Genomic DNA, 17,255 nt, shown 5'->3' on the forward strand with positions numbered 1-17,255 from the left:
GCCATTCAATCCAATTCCGAGTCGCTGTTTACCATCCATGGAAACAAATAGTTCATATCATACGAAATAGCAGAAGTAGGAACGGGTGTAGGCCATTCAGCCCCTCGCGCCTGCTCCGTCATTCAATAAGATCAAGGCTCATCTTTGGCCTTAACTCCACTTTCCCGGCCGATTTCCCCCTATCCCTGATTCTCTTAGAGTCCAAAAATCTATCTCTCTCAGCCTTGAGTATACTCAACGACTCAGCATCCAGATCCCTCCGAGGTAGAAAATCCCAAACATTCACAACCCTCTGAGGTTGTGGGTTCGAGCCCCGCTCCAGAGACTTGAGCACCTCCAGCCAGGCTGACCCTCCAATGCAGGACTGAGGGAGGTGGTGAAAACCTCAAGTTCTTTCTTAAACTGTAAACCTCTGATTCCAGGTTTTTGTTTTGCGGTGAATTATTGTGTAATTATTAATCTAGTTATCAATGACAGTAAGGTTTTCAGTGAACAGAGCTAATTCTAGCATCCCTGCAGCCCACCCGTCAATCATGCGGCCGGGGGGGGCGGGGCCTGCGGCCTGCAGCGTCACTACCCGGAAGCGGCGTGGCGCGGGCGGCGGAGCGCCGGCGGACGGACCGTCCCGCCTCCCGGTCTGAGGGGACGCGCTGTCGAGGCGGGAGTGGCGCGGAGCGGGCTTCGGGCGCTCGGGGTTTCGGAGGGGGGTGTGCGCCGGTGGTCGGGGCCCAGTGGCCGAGGATGGGCTCGGTGTTCCGCAGCGAGGAGATGTGTCTGGCCCAGCTGTTCCTGCAGGCCGCCTCGGCCTATGACTGTGTGAGCGAGCTGGGGGAGGCCGGGCTGGTGGAGTTCAGAGACGTGAGTCCCGCTCACTAACTATAACCAGCTTAGAGCGGCCGCCTTACCGCTTAATCTATAAGGTGCTGCTGCATAATGTATAGGGTGGTGTTTAATCTATAAGGTGCTGCCATATAATGTATGAGGTGTTACTGTATTATCTATAAGGTGTCATTTAATCTACAGTGTGTTAATATAAAACGTATATCGTGTTATTATATAATGCATAAGCTGTTATTTAAAATACTGTATAATCTATAAAGTATTTAATCTATAAAGTGTTATAAACTATTATTTAATGAGGTGGTGGTACCATATAATTTATAAGGTGTTTAAAGTAGAAGGTATCAAATAATCCATTAAGTGTTATTTAATTTATAAGGCATCCCAACATAATCTTTAAGCTGTAACTACAAATGCATAAGCAGTTATAGCAGTAGGCCGTTCGGCCCCTTGAGCCCGCGCCGCCATTTGATAAGATCATGGCTGATCTGTGATCTAACTCCATATACCTGCCTTTGGCCCATATCCCTTAATACCTTTGGTTGCCAAAAAGCTATCTATCTCAGATTTAAAGTTAGCAATTGAGCTAGTATCAATTGCCGTTTGCGGAAGAGAGTTCCAAACTTCTACCACTCTTTGTGTGTAGAAATGTTTTCTAATCTCACTCCTGAAAGGTCTGGCTCTAATTTTTAGACTGTGCCCCCTACTCCTAAAATCCCCAACCAGCGGAAATAGTTTCTCTCTATCCATCCTATCTGTTCCTCTTAATATCTTATGAATTTCGATCAGATCACCCCTTAACGTTCGAAACTCCAGAGAATACAACCCCAATTTGTGTAATCTCTCCTCGTAACTTAACCCTTGAAGTCCGGGTATCATTCTAGTAAACCTACGCTACAGTCCCTCCCAGGCCAATATGTCCTTCCGAAGGTGCGGTGCCCAGAACTGCTCACAGTACTCCAGGTGCGGTCTAACCAGGGTTTTGTATAGCTGGAGCATAACTTCTGCCCCCTTGTACTCCCGTCCTCTAGATATAAAGGCCAACATTCCATTAGCCTTATTGATTATTTTCTGCACCTGTTCATGACACTTCAATTATCTATGTACCTGTACCCTTAAGTCCCTTTGGACATCCACTGTCCTATATGATATACAAGGAGTTACTAATATATAAGGTATATTTGATATTTAGTGTTATTTAATATGTAAAGTGGTAATATTAAGTGCTCTTTAATATATGCAACATTACACATGTAACAATAACATTTTATGGTTATGAAATGCCGGTTATGCTCTGTGATGTGATTGCTGATTGGATGGGGTTGGTTTCACTTGAGTTTTTGGAGCAATCACTGCCCTGGATCTACCACCGTGGGTTGAATTGTGACTTCAATATTTTAATTGAAAGATGTATTTAAATTGTTAAAATCACTGGAGATAAGTTACTGATGTTTTCTTGTTTAAAAGGCTGTTCAAACATAAGGTGCTGTATGTTGTGAAGTAACTTTGGAGAGGTCATTACCACTGATCTGGTGGCTGTAAGTGGCAGTTTCACTGCCTAGTTAGGTGCCAGTTTACTGTTGTAATAGTAAAACTGAGAGATTGGTGCTGTAAATGATCACACAAATAGAACTTGTGTGAATGATTCGTAGTAACACACAAAAACATTCAGAGAATGTACCGTAGAACTTTGAAACTATCCCCCAACTACTTAACTCTAGTGACTTCATAGGAGTGACTTCATATTTATGGTGTTGAGTAGTTAAAGTTTGTACATACATTGTGCAATGCAGATTGTATTTTCAGGATGCGATGTGGTTGGGAGTATTTTCAGAGAAGTTCAGTCCTGTGGGAACTATTGCAATTGTGACTTTTTTTTACATTTTTAAGTAATTCTTCCATTTTCTATAAAGTTAGTGACAGACCTTATCAGTAATGCAGATACATCATATCATCAATCTTACCAACCGTAGCAAAGTGACACGTAGGTTATGTGAATGGATTCTCTCCCCTAATTCCTCCCCTCCCTTTTTTTAAAAAAAAGCTAACTGCAACTTTACTTTTGAATTTGGCGTCAAATCTGAAGTGTTTTAGTAAAAAGGCAATTTTTGGTTTAATTTGTGCTCAAGTTGAGAGAAGTGATATTACTGATCTTTGCACTCAGTGGCGGCATTGAACATTCCTGGACCAGGTCTGCTGCTGGTCGGATGCAGAGTAAAGAAATGCATCAACAGTATTTGTTCTGCTTAATCGCAGCTGAGAATCTTTATTGCTCAGCTGTGACATTGCCATTTTCCACACCAGTGACCCTTGTTCCTTGTACGAGGCTGCTGATTTAGTAACAGTTAGGGTGAGTTTTGTGCTGTAGTTTCATGAACTCGAGGAACTGGATAGGGAATTAATTTTAATTGCCACCTTTTTGGATATCTGGGAGAGTTGCCTTTCCTTCCACCAGTTTGGGCAGGTCCCGGAGGCAAGAGGGTGGTGCTGGGAACTATTGTAATGGCCAGACCCACTATCGGCCCTTGGAGCTATTAAATCTCAGTGGGAACATTTGAATCTAACAAATAACTGTTTGGAGCCAAATTTAAGGAGATGTATGATGCCGACGGCCACGTATATGTTGAAGATTACAGTGAGGCTGTCTCGATGCCAACTCGAAAACATGCTCAATCTGTGGTTCATGGTATTCCTTCCGTAGCAATCCAAAACTCGGTAGAGTTACTCTGAAGGCTTTAGGAAGTGGGCTGGAGTGTACGTATTTAATGCACGTAAGGTTGCATTGACACGAGTGTGGGTAAAAGTGCATTGCAGCAGTGAGAGGAGAAAAGTATCTAAGCAAATGGGTCAGGCAGATTAACGATCCAGTCATGAGTTGTGGTCAGGTTTATAAATGGAGGCATTTGTCGTCTCTTACCACTCGTTATGATAGTGTCTATTTCACAGCATACTTTTGCTATAAATTTATGAACCGTTTGTTGCACAAGAATACGGATGAAGGGTGTTTACCCTGCCCCCAGGTGCTGTCACTATTCTCTAGCTGGATTCTCCGGGACACAAAACAGGACTTTCTCCAATTTTCTCTAATGATTAGTGGGGAGGTCCCTTATGCCCCTTGACAGCCCACATCAGAAGGAGAAAAGAAAGAATTTGCATTTAGAAGCACCTTTCACAACCGTGGGAGGTCCCAAAGTGCTTCACAGCCAATGAAGTACTTTTGAAGTGAAATCACTGTTGTGCAGCAGCCAATTTGTGCACAGCAAGATCCCACAAATAGCAATGAGATAAATGATCAGATTATCTGTTTTTGGTGTTGGTTGAGGGATAAATATTGGCCAGAACTCCTCTGCTCGCACTACGGTGGAGTTGGGGGTGATGGGTGGGGGATGGAATTTTAAAGAACTGTTTCACTCAGGAGACTAAATGGGTGGGGTCAAGTCCTTGATGGAATGGATCACACATCGGATGTGGGTTAGATCAGCTAAGAGGCCTCTTCTTCTTTCATGCTTTCCTACATTCTGTTCAAAAGTTGAAGTTGCTTTCTGTGCGAGCTGAATATTCCCCATCGAAGCAAACTGGGACAGTGATTTCACATCCATTTTAAATAGTTACTACACTTGGTAATGATTTTACCTGGTGTGAGAATCAGGCCACCCTTTAATGGCCAGAGTTAAAAATGCGTTGGTCTGATTGGCTATTTTAACCATTTCAGTTACCGGGTCTGGGCTTTTAATGGTCATGGAGACCCGAGACCTTAGAATCTGTGGAGTTCTCAGTGCCCATTGATTGACTCCTTCCCACGCCCCACATTCCTGCACCATATTGTTTCAAGATAGGAATTATTAGTGGATCCCCTGTGGTGTTGCTCGTGGTGAGTAGGGAGAGATGTCTATACAAGGACAGTGTATAATTCTGCTGCTAAGGGCCTGTTTGTAACTTGGTGTGTCTCATTAAGGCCTAATTGTGCCTTTCTAAGGTCACTTGGAGGTTAACTATTGTTCGGCAGATCCTGAGATCAATTACAAGTCATAGGAACATAGGAACAGGAGTAGGCCATTCAGCCCCTCGTGCCTGCTCCGCCATTTGATAAGATCATGGCTGATCTGTGATCTAACTCCATATTCCTGCCTTTGGCCCATATCCCTTAATACCGTTGGTTGCCAAAAAGCTATCTATCTCAGATTTAAATTTAGCAATTGAGCTAGTATCAATTGCCGCTTGTGGAAGAGAGTTCCAAACTTCTACCACTCTGTGTGTAGAAATGTTTTCTAATCTCACTCCTGAAAGGTCTGGCTCTAATTTTTAGACTGTGCCCCCTACTCCTAGAATCCCCAACCAGCGGAAATAGTTTCTCTCTATCCACCCTATCTGTTCCCCTTAATATCTTATAAACTTCGATCACATCACCCCTTTACCTTCGAAACTCCAGAGAATACATCCCCAATTTGTGTAATTTCTCCTCATAAGTTAACCCTTGAAGTCCAGGTATCATTCTAGTAAACCTACGCTGCACTCCCTCCAAGGCCAATATGTCCTTCCGAAGGTGCGGTGCCCAGAACTGCTCACGGTACTCCAGGTACGGTCTAACCAGGGTTTTGTATAGCTGCAGCATAACTTCTGCCCCCTTGTACTCTAGTCCTCTCGATATAAAGGCCAGCATTCCATTAGCCTTATTGATTATTTTCTGCACCTGTTCATGACACTTCAATGATCTATGTACCTGAACCCCTAAGTCCCTTTGGACATCCACTGTTTTTAACTTTTTACCATTTAGAAAGTACCCTGTTCTATCCTTTTTTGATCCAAAGTGGATGACCTCACATTTGTCTACAATGAATTCCATTTGCCACAGTTTTGCCCATTCACCTAATCTATCAATATCACTTTGTAATTATATGTTTTCATCCACACTGCTTACAATGCCACCAATCTTTGTGTCATCGGCAAACATAGTTATGAGACTTTCTATGCCTTCATCTAAGTTGTTAATAAATATTGTGAATAATTGAGACCCCAAGACAGATCCCTGCGGGACTCCACTAGTCACATCCTGCCAGTGTGAGTACCTACCCATTATCCCTACTCTCTGTCGCCTTTCGCTCAGCAAACTTCCTAACCAAGACTGTACTTTTCCCTCAATTCCATGGGCTTCTATCTTAGCTAACAGTCTCTTATGTGGGACCTTATCAAATGCCTTCTGGAAGTCCATATAAATAACATCCATTGACATTCCCCTGTCCACTACTTTAGTCACCTCTTCAAAAAATTCAATCAGGTTTGCCAGGCACGACCTACCTTTCACAAATCCATGCTGGCTCTCTCTGATTAACTGAAAATTCTCGAGGTGTTCAGTCACCCTATCCTTAATTATAGACTCCAGCATTTTCCCCAAAACAGATATCAGGCTAACTGGTCTATAATTCCCTGGTTTCCCTCTCTCTCCTTTCTTAAAAAGCAGAGTGACGTGAAATTTTCCAATCTAGAGGGACAGCTCCTGAATCTAGAGAACTTTGAAATATTATACATGATGTGGAGATGCCGGTGATGGACTGGGGTGGACAAATGTAAGGACTTGCATAACATCAGGTTATAGTCCAACAGTTTTATTTTAAATCACAAGCTTTCGGAGCTTTGCTCCTTCATCACCTGACGAAGGAGGTAAGCTCCGAAAGCTTGTGATTTGAAATAAAACTGTTGGACTATAACCTGGTGTTGTGCAAGTCCTTACATTTGAAAGATTATAGTTAGGGCATCTGCAATGTGCTCACCTTCTTCCTTTAAAACCCTGGGATGGAAACCATCTGGTCCTGGGGATTTGTCACTCTTTAGTGCTATTATTTTCTTCATTACTGTTGCTTTACTTTGTTAATTTTATCGAGTCCCTGTCCCCGATTCAATATTAGTTTTCTTGGGATTTCCGGCATGCTATCCTCTTTTTCTACTGTAAATACTGATGCAAAGTAATTGTTCAACATGTCCGCCATTTCCCCATAGTCAATGACAATATCCCCACTTTCAGTTTTTAAGGGGCCAACACTGCTCCTGACCGCCCTCTTTTTCCTAATGTAATTATAAAAGTTCTTCGTATTGGTTTTGATATCCCTTGCAAGTTTCTTTTCATACTCTCTTTTTGTAGCTCTTACTATCTGTTTTGTGACCCTTTGTTGATCTTTGTATCTTTCCCATTCGCCAGGATCTGTGCCATTTTTTGCCTTTTTGTATGCCCTTTCCTTATGTCTTATACTGTCCCTTACCTCTTTACTTGTCCATGGCTGTTTTTTTTGGCAAGTAGAGTTCTTGCCCCTCAGGGGTATAAACCGATTCTGTATCACGTTAAATGTTTCTTTAAACATTTCCCACTGATCATCAGTCGTTTTACCCATTAACAGATTTGCCCAGTTTACTGTGGACAGTCTCTGTCTCATCCCATTAAAGTCAGCCTTACCCAAGTCTAGAATCTTAGCAGCTGATTCACTTTTTTCCCTTTCAAACACTACATTGAACTCGATCATGTTATAATCGCTATTGGATAGATGTTCACGCACAGTTAAGCCGTTAACTAAATCTGGCTCATTACTCATTACTAAATCTAGTATGGCTTGCCCCCTTGTTGCCTCTAGGATATACTGCTGTAGAAAACTATCCCGGACACACTCAAGAAATTTACTACCTTTCTGACAGTTGCTAGTCTGCTTTGCCCAATCTATGTGAAGGTTAAAGTCCCCCATTAAGACCACTATGCCTTTCTTACACGCTTGTCTAATCTCTGCAGTTATACAATCTAGCACTTCAGAGCTGCTGCCAGGGCTCCTATACACAACTCCCACTATAGTCTTAGATCCTTTCCTATTTCTCAGTTCAACCCATAAGGTCTCTGTTGGCTGCTTACCTCTCGTTATATCCTCCTATATCATTGAAGTGATTTCATCTCTAATCACTAAGGCTACTCCTCTCCCTCTTCCATTTTCCCTATCTCTCCTGTAGACCTTATAACCTGGAATATTTAGTTCCCAATCCTGACCATCCTGCAGTCAATACTTCAGAAAATACTTCGGCAGCACTGGGTCTATGAGTGAGCTGCCAGTCTGTGGAAACTGGGGGTGGCTCACGCACAGGCTCCGGAATCTGAATTAAGAGGCCCGTAATAAGTTGGCTCTGTATTAGAGTGAAAACTCAACAGGTAAAAGGAGAAGCATGATAAGAAATACAACAAGAGACCGCCCAGCATGGAGCTGAGTCTACAGCACGGAAACAGGCCATTCAGCCCAACAGGTCTATGCTGGTCTTTATGTTCCACATGAGTCTCCTCCCTCCCTACTTCATCTCACCCTATCAGCATATCCTTCTATTCCTATCTCCCTCATGACGAGAGCTGTCAGTGGACGAGGCTCGTGAGCGCCCTCTCCACTCCCGGGAGCTCGTGTTTGGAAAATCAGCCCTAAAATATCACCTTGAATTAAAACCACCCGTTTTATGTAGGAACGCTTGGGGTTGGTGCAATCTATGGAAGTAATAAAAGGAGACTTGAGAAGATGTCTATTAGTTGAATAAAAGGAGTGCAAGGGATAGTGTTATTTTTATTGTGAAATTTGAGGATGTGCAAATTAACAAACTTGGCCCCATTCTGCTATTGGATGTTACATAGAATTACATAGTGTTTACAGCACAGAAACAGGCCATTCGGCCCAACAGGTCTATGCCGGTGTTTCTGCTCCACATGAGCCTTCTCCCTCCCTATTTCATCTCACCCTATCAGCATATCCTTCAATTCCTTTCTCTCTCATGTGTTTGTCTAGCTTTCCCTTAAATGCATCTATGCTATGCGCCTCAACTACTCCTTGTGGTAGCGAGTTCCACATTCTCACCACTCTGGGTAAAGACGTTTCTCCTGAATTCCTTATTGGATTTATTAGTGACTATCTTATATTTATGGCCTCTAGTTCTGGTCTCCCCCCACAAGCGGAAACATCTTCTCTACGTCTACCCTATCAAACCCTTTCATAATTTTAAAGACCTCTATCAGGTCACCCCTCAATCTTCTCTTTTGAGTCCCAGCTTGTTCAATCCCTCAGCTCTCACCCCTCAGTTCTGGTCCCATCCTTGTAAGTCTGATGTTGCAGTGTTTGTTCTCCGTAGATCTGATCATCTTGTTTTTTTATATATATTATCAGGAGTAAAGGTTTAATTACTCTGGAGAAGCTCTTTGAGATTTGTCTACATGTTCAGAAATGTTTCAAAGTAAATGTGGAAGTATCATGCAGATATCCCGATGGCAGTGTCAGTGTAACTGATGTTTTAGTGAGTTAGTTTATATGTTGAGATACGCTCTTGTGTATAAATTTGTTGCAGCTCATTGTAAGAGTAGAAGTTCCTAAACCAAGGCAACTATCCTCCGCCCATTCACATGGTCGCAAGTCTAGTACTAGACCAGATTCAAAGCATTCTCCTTTGTAGTTTCGAGCAGGCTACAAGTTTCACTTTCCTCTTTTCACTGATCTCTCTTTCTGGTTATTGCTGTTGTTTATCTGTGACTTTAATGTTATTCATCAGGCCATGGCAATGCTACGTAAAAGGGCACTGCCTATTTTTCATTGGTTCAGCAACACCTCATGCTTACACAGGGTTTTATTTTTAGATGGGCACCACCTATCATTACAAGAACTGCAAACGTTTCATTGTGTGAGGGCTTTGCACAAGCTTGCAGTGAGGAGCAGGCAGTGATGCCTCGCCTCACTCTTGTCTACACACTTCCAGCAGTGCACCAACGTGACACTACTCTTGTGTCTTTCACTTAGAACAGTGTGCTTACACTGGGGAATAGGTAGTGTTGTGAATTTGGAAATTTGGGACCTTTTTTTGAGACTCACGAAAATGTAACCCATCGCGAATGTTTCTGTTGTGTTTATTTTGAGAATGGCTGGGTGAGCAAAAGTTTTCCCTTGAGTTTCCTCTGATGAAAACTTTTCCCCATGAGAATACCGGATTTAGCAATTGTGATTCCACACAAAGGGAGTTTTCTGCACTCTGGGTCATGGGTGCCAGGCTAGCTGCTCGAACCTGAGGGCATGTTTAAATGCCAGCAAAGGCTGCTCAACTCGTTCGGATTTGACCATTTGTAAAAGCTCATACCCTTCTTAGAATTTGTCAAGTGTCATTTACCCCACATCCTTGTATTCTGTTGTTTATATTCACAGCTGTTTGTGAAGAACATATTAATTAAAGCAGGAATCCAGTCTCGAGGAGTACTTTTTGTTCAAAGTAAATCACATTTTATAGAGAAAACATTATACTTACAAGAATCTGATTTGATGCAGCGCAGTTTATAACCATATCCTGTCACTCGTTTCTTTTGTGGACAGTACCTCGCTCACTCCCCTGTTGATTAACTCATGCAGATAAAACTAAAAAAAATTGAAAATGCTGAAAATACGCAGCAGGTCATAGAATATTCCGGCACAGAAACGGGCCAGTCGGTCCATCAAGTCTGTGCTGGTGTTTTTCTCCACAAGAGCCATCCAGTTTAATCCCACTCTTTTCCCCACCCCCCTCACTCCCCGTACCCTTTAATATCCCACCCAGTCTAATCCCACTCTCCCCCCTCACTCCCCGTACCCTTTAATATCCCACCCAGTCTAATCCCACTCTCCCCCTCACTCCCCGTACCCTTTAATATCCCACCCAGTCTAATCCCACTCTCCCCCTCACTCCCCGTACCCTTTAATATCCCACCCAGTCTAATCCCACTCTCCCCCTCACTCCCCGTACCCTTTAATATCCCACCCAGTCTAATCCCACTCTCCCCCTCGCTCCCCGTACCCTTTAATATCCCACCCAGTCTAATCCCACTCTCCCCTCACTCCCCGTACCCTTTAATATCCCACCCAGTCTAATCCCACTCTCCCCCTCACTCCCCGTACCCTTTAATATCCCACCCAGTCTAATCCCACTCTCCCCTCACTCCCCGTATCCTTTAATATCCCACCCAGTCTAATCCCACTCTCCCCCTCACTCCCCGTACCCTTTAATATCCCACCCAGTCTAATCCCACTCTCCCCCTCACTCCCCGTACCCTTTAATATCCCACCCAGTCTAATCCCACTCTCCCCTCACTCCCCGTACCCTTTAATATCCCACCCAGTCTAATCCCACTCCACTGCTCGCTCGCTTCCTGTGCCTGTTTAATATTTCTCTTTTTCAAGCAACTAATTCTACTTTTATAGAATCATAGAATGGTTGCAGCACAGAAGGAGGCCATTCGGCCCATCGAGCCCGTGCTGGCGCTCTCTAAGAGCAATCCAGTTAGTCCTATTCTGCTTTTTCTCCGTAGCCCTGCAAATTTTTTCCCTTCAAGTGTTTATCCAATTCCTTTTTGAAAGGAATGTGTCTGCCCAGTCCACCAGCCTGTCCATATCCTCTTGAAGTCTCTTACTATCCTCCTCACTGTTTACTGCACTTCCGCGATTGTATCTACTTCCACCGCCCTTTCAGGCAGTGCATTCCAGATCATAAATACTCGCTGCGTAAAAAAGTTTTTCCTCATGTCACCTTTGGTTCTTTTGGCAATCACCTTAAATCTGTGTCCTTTGGTTCTTGACCCTTCCACCTTCACAGTTTCTCTTTATTTACTTTATCTGAACTCTTCATGATTTTGAACACTTTTATCAAATCTCCTCTTAACCTTCTCTACTATAAGGTGAACAACCCCAGCTTCTCCCGTCTATCCATGTTACTGAAGTCCCTCGTCCCCAGAACCATTCTAGTAAATCTCTTCTGCACCCTCTCCAAGGCCTTCACATCCTTCCTAAAGTGCGGTGCCCAGAATTGGACACAATGCTCTAGATGTGGCCAAACCAGTATTTTATAAACTTAACTTCCTTGCTTTTGTATTCTATGCCTCTATTGAAAAAGCCCAGGATCCCGTATGCTTTTTTAATCACTTTCTCAACCTACCCTGCCATCTTCAGCGATTTGTGCACATATACCCCCAGGTCTCTCTGTTCCTGCACCCCCTTTAGAATTGTACCATTTAGTTTATTTTGCCTCTCCTCATTCGCCTGCCAAAATGTATCACTTCGCACTTCTCTGCATTAAATTTCATCTGCCATGTGTCTGCCCATTCCACCAGCCTGTCTATATCCTCTTGAAGTCTATCACTATCCTCCTCACTGTTTACTGCACTTTCAAGTTTTGGATCTGCAAAGTTTGAAATTGTGCCCAAGTCCAAGTCATTAATATATATCAAGAAAAGCAGTGGCCCAAGTATCAACCCCGGGGAAAACCACTGTAAACCTCCCTCCAGTCCGAAAAACAACATTATTCTCTGTTTCCTGCCACTTAGCCAATTCTGTATCCATGCTGCCACTGTCCCTTTTATTGCATGGGCTTCAAATTTTATGACAAACCTATTATGCGGCACTTTATCAAACGTCTCTTGAAAGTCCATATACACCACGTCAACCACATTGCTCTCATCGACCCTCTCTGTTACCTCATCAAAAAATTCAATCAAATTAGATAAACACGATTTGCCTTTAACAAATCCGTGCTGGCTTTCCCTAATCAATCCACACTGTCCAAGTGACTTTAAATTTTGTCCTGGATTATCGTTTCTAAAAGTTTCCCCACCACTGAGATTAAACTGACTGGCCTGTAGTTGCTGGGTTTATCCTTACACCCTTTTTTGAACAAGGGTGTAACATTTGCAATTCTCCAGTCCTCTGGCACCCACCCCCTCTTTCTGGCGCCCATGCGAGCTGATGTTGCAGGGGGCTTCAATCTGTGCTGCACCTGACCTGGGAGTGCTTCAGTACGTTGGTTGCAGAAGGTGGGAAATGCTTCATTCTGCAGCACTGACATCTTTAACCTTCATTTAACAAGACCCGCATCGAAGAACGTGGGTGATGCTGTATGATTATTTAATCAGGAAGTGATGGTTTAATGAAGCTAATTATTGAACAATTTTGTAAGTGACGGAATTTTCAATTACTTAATTCTGTCAATGGAACTAATTTCATTTACATTTCTTCTCCTCCAGCTCAATCCCAATGTGACCACCTTTCAGCGTAAATTTGTCAGTGAGATGAGGAGGTGTGAAGAAATGGAGAAAACTCTCGGTAGGTCAATCACCATCGCTGCTGCCTCTGAGCGCAGGATACTCATTCATTTTCACAGCTGCTGTTAAATCGAGTGATGTACAACTGTCTGTCTGCCCGTCTGTGTGTCTCTCTCTGTCTGTGTGTGTGTGTCTGTCTCAGTCTGTCTGTGTGTCTCTCTCTGTCTGTCTGTCTGTGTGTCTCTCTCTCTCTTTCTGTCTGTCTGTGTGTCTCTCTCTCTCTTTCTGTCTGTCTGCGTGTCTCTCTCTTTCTGTCTGTCTGCGTGTCTCTCTCTCTCTTTCTGTCTGTCTGCGTGTCTCTCTCTTTCTGTCTGTCTGCGTGTCTCTCTCTTTCTGTCTGTCTGCGTGTCTCTCTCTTTCTGTCTGTCTGCGTGTCTCTCTCTTTCTGTCTGTCTGCGTGTCTCTCTCTTTCTGTCTGTGCGTGTCTCTCTCTTTCTGTCTGTCTGCGTGTCTCTCTCTTTCTGTCTGTCTGCGTGTCTCTCTCTTTCTGTCTGTCTGCGTGTCTCTCTCTTTCTGTCTGTCTGCGTGTCTCTCTCTTTCTGTCTGTCTGCGTGTCTCTCTCTTTCTGTCTGTCTGCGTGTCTCTCTCTTTCTGTCTGTCTGCGTGTCTCTCTCTTTCTGTCTGTCTGCGTGTCTCTCTCTTTCTGTCTGTCTGCGTGTCTCTCTCTTTCTGTCTGTCTGCGTGTCTCTCTCTTTCTGTCTGTCTGCGTGTCTCTCTCTTTCTGTCTGTCTGCGTGTCTCTCTCTTTCTGTCTGTCTGCGTGTCTCTCTCTTTCTGTCTGTCTGCGTGTCTCTCTCTTTCTGTCTGTCTGCGTGTCTCTCTCTTTCTGTCTGTCTGCGTGTCTCTCTCTTTCTGTCTGTCTGCGTGTCTCTCTCTTTCTGTCTGTCTGCGTGTCTCTCTCTTTCTGTCTGTCTGCGTGTCTCTCTCTTTCTGTCTGTCTGCGTGTCTCTCTCTTTCTGTCTGTCTGCGTGTCTCTCTCTTTCTGTCTGTCTGCGTGTCTCTCTCTTTCTGTCTGTCTGCGTGTCTCTCTCTTTCTGTCTGTCTGCGTGTCTCTCTCTTTCTGTCTGTCTGCGTGTCTCTCTCTTTCTGTCTGTCTGCGTGTCTCTCTCTTTCTGTCTGTCTGCGTGTCTCTCTCTTTCTGTCTGTCTGCGTGTCTCTCTCTTTCTGTCTGTCTGCGTGTCTCTCTCTTTCTGTCTGTCTGCGTGTCTCTCTCTTTCTGTCTGTCTGCGTGTCTCTCTCTTTCTGTCTGTCTGCGTGTCTCTCTCTTTCTGTCTGTCTGCGTGTCTCTCTCTTTCTGTCTGTCTGCGTGTCTCTCTCTTTCTGTCTGTCTGCGTGTCTCTCTCTTTCTGTCCGTCTGCGTGTCTCTCTCTTTCTGTCCGCCTGCGTGTCTCTGTCCGCCTGCGTGTCTCTGTCCGCCTGCGTGTCTCTGTCCGCCTGCGTGTCTCTGTCCGCCTGCGTGTCTCTGTCCGCCTGCGTGTCTCTGTCCGCCTGCGTGTCTCTGTCCGCCTGCGTGTCTCTGTCCGCCTGCGTGTCTCTGTCCGCCTGCGTGCCTCTCGGTCTGTGCGCGCGCCTCTTTTTTTCTCTCTCTGTGCGCGCCTCTTTTTCTCTCTCTCTCTCTCTCTCTGTGTGTGTGCCTCTCTCTCTCTCTGTGTGTGCTCCTCTCTCTGCGTGTGCGCCTCTCTTTCTCTCTCTCTCTGTGTGCGCCCCTCTCCCTCTCTCTCTGTGTGCGCCCCTCTCCCTCTCTCTCTGTGTGCGCCCCTCTCCCTCTCTCTCTGTGTGCGCCCCTCTCCCTCTCTCTCTGTGTGCGCCCCTCTCCCTCTCTCTCTGTGTGCGCCCCTCTCCCTCTCTCTCTGTGTGCGCCCCTCTCCCTCTCTCTCTGTGTGCGCCCCTCTCCCTCTCTCTCTGTGTGCGCCCCTCTCCCTCTCTCTCTGTGTGCGCCCCTCTCCCTCTCTCTCTGTGTGCGCCCCTCTCCCTCTCTCTCTGTGTGCGCCCCTCTCCCTCTCTCTCTGTGTGCGCCCCTCTCCCTCTCTCTCTGTGTGCGCCCCTCTCCCTCTCTCTCTGTGTGCGCCCCTCTCCCTCTCTCTCTGTGTGCGCCCCTCTCCCTCTCTCTCTGTGTGCGCCCCTCTCCCTCTCTCTCTGTGTGCGCCCCTCTCCCTCTCTCTCTGTGTGCGCCCCTCTCCCCTCTCTCTGTGTGCGCCCCTCTCCCCTCTCTCTGTGTGCGCCCCTCTCCCTCTCTCTCTGTGTGCGCCCTCTCCCTCTCTCTCTGTGTGCGCCCCTCTCCCTCTCTCTCTGTGTGCGCCCCTCTCCCTCTCTCTCTGTGTGCGCCCCTCTCCCTCTCTCTCTGTGTGCGCCCCTCTCCCTCTCTCTCTGTGTGCGCCCCTCTCCTCTCTCTCTGTGTGCGCCCCTCTCCCTCTCTCTCTGTGTGCGCCCCTCTCCCTCTCTCTCTGTGTGCGCCCCTCTCCCTCTCTCTCTGTGTGCGCCCCTCTCCCTCTCTCTCTGTGTGCGCCCCTCTCCTCTCTCTCTGTGTGCGCCCCTCTCCCTCTCTCTCTGTGTGCGCCCCTCTCCCTCTCTCTCTGTGTGCGCCCCTCTCCCTCTCTCTCTGTGTGCGCCCCTCTCCCTCTCTCTCTGTGTGCGCCCCTCTCCCTCTCTCTCTGTGTGCGCCCCTCTCCCTCTCTCTCTGTGTGCGCCCCTCTCCCTCTCTCTCTGTGTGCGCCCCTCTCCCTCTCTCTCTGTGTGCGCCCCTCTCCCTCTCTCTCTGTGTGCGCCCCTCTCCCTCTCTCTCTGTGTGCGCCCCTCTCCCTCTCTCTCTGTGTGCGCCCCTCTCCCTCTCTCTCTGTGTGCGCCCCTCTCCCTCTCTCTCTGTGTGCGCCCCTCTCCCTCTCTCTCTGTGTGCGCCCCTCTCCCTCTCTCTCTGTGTGCGCCCCTCTCCTCTCTCTGTGTGCGCCCCTCTCCCTCTCTCTCTGTGTGCGCCCCTCTCCCTCTCTCTCTGTGTGCGCCCCTCTCCCTCTCTCTCTGTGTGCGCCCCTCTCCCTCTCTCTCTGTGTGCGCCCCTCTCCCTCTCTCTCTGTGTGCGCCCCTCCCTCTCTCTGTGTGCGCCCTCTCTCTCTGTGTGCGCCCCTCTCCCTCTCTCTCTGTGTGCGCCCCTCTCCCTCTCTCTCTGTGTGCGCCCCTCTCCCTCTCTCTCTGTGTGCGCCCCTCTCCCTCTCTCTCTGTGTGCGCCCCTCTCCCTCTCTCTCTGTGTGCGCCCCTCTCCCTCTCTCTCTGTGTGCGCCCCTCTCCCTCTCTCTCTGTGTGCGCCCCTCTCCCTCTCTCTCTGTGTGCGCCCCTCTCCCTCTCTCTCTGTGTGCGCCCCTCTCCCTCTCTCTCTGTGTGCGCCCCTCTCCCTCTCTCTCTGTGTGCGCCCCTCTCCCTCTCTCTCTGTGTGCGCCCCTCTCCCTCTCTCTCTGTGTGCGCCCCTCTCCCTCTCTCTCTGTGTGCGCCCCTCTCCCTCTCTCTCTGTGTGCGCCCCTCTCCCTCTCTCTCTGTGTGCGCCCCTCTCCCTCTCTCTCTGTGTGCGCCCCTCTCCCTCTCTCTCTGTGTGCGCCCCTCTCCCTCTCTCTCTGTGTGCGCCCCTCTCCCTCTCTCTCTGTGTGCGCCCCTCTCCCTCTCTCTCTGTGTGCGCCCCTCTCCCTCTCTCTCTGTGTGCGCCCCTCTCCCTCTCTCTCTGTGTGCGCCCCTCTCCCTCTCTCTCTGTGTGCGCCCCTCTCCCTCTCTCTCTGTGTGCGCCCCTCTCCCTCTCTCTCTGTGTGCGCCCCTCTCCCTCTCTCTCTGTGTGCGCCCCTCTCCCTCTCTCTCTGTGTGCGCCCCTCTCCCTCTCTCTCTGTGTGCGCCCCTCTCCCTCTCTCTCTGTGTGCGCCCCTCTCCCTCTCTCTCTGTGTGCGCCCCTCTCCCTCTCTCTCTGTGTGCGCCCCTCTCCCTCTCTCTCTGTGTGCGCCCCTCTCCCTCTCTCTCTGTGTGCGCCCCTCTCCCTCTCTCTCTGTGTGCGCCCCTCTCCCTCTCTCTCTGTGTGCGCCCCTCTCCCTCTCTCTCTGTGTGCGCCCCTCTCCCTCTCTCTCTGTGTGCGCCCCTCTCCCTCTCTCTCTGTGTGCGCCCCTCTCCCTCTCTCTCTGTGTGCGCCCCTCTCCCTCTCTCTCTGTGTGCGCCCCTCTCCCTCTCTCTCTGTGTGCGCCCCTCTCCCTCTCTCTCTGTGTGCGCCCCTCTCCCTCTCTCTCTGTGTGCGCCCCTCTCCCTCTCTCTCTGTGTGCGCCCCTCTCCCTCTCTCTCTG

The 17,255-nt window shown here is 47.5% G+C and overlaps 1 protein-coding gene across 1 annotated transcript in view; it reads left to right on the forward strand.

Moving 5' to 3' along the window:
* Positions 1–589: 589 nt before the first annotated feature.
* The window catches only part of LOC137342333 (V-type proton ATPase 116 kDa subunit a 2-like), a gene marked incomplete at its 3' end in the record, with an annotated part of 32,621 nt that continues 15,955 nt past the window's right edge, over positions 590–17,255 (forward strand). Inside the window, exons 1-2 of the mRNA XM_068006270.1 lie at positions 590–858; positions 12,875–12,953. Coding sequence (XP_067862371.1) covers positions 742–858; positions 12,875–12,953 — 196 coding nt within the window. The remainder of the gene's footprint in view (positions 859–12,874; positions 12,954–17,255) is intronic.

This window comes from Heptranchias perlo, chromosome 25 (assembly GCF_035084215.1).
Source record: "Heptranchias perlo isolate sHepPer1 chromosome 25, sHepPer1.hap1, whole genome shotgun sequence".
Lineage (NCBI taxonomy): Eukaryota > Metazoa > Chordata > Chondrichthyes > Hexanchiformes > Hexanchidae > Heptranchias > Heptranchias perlo.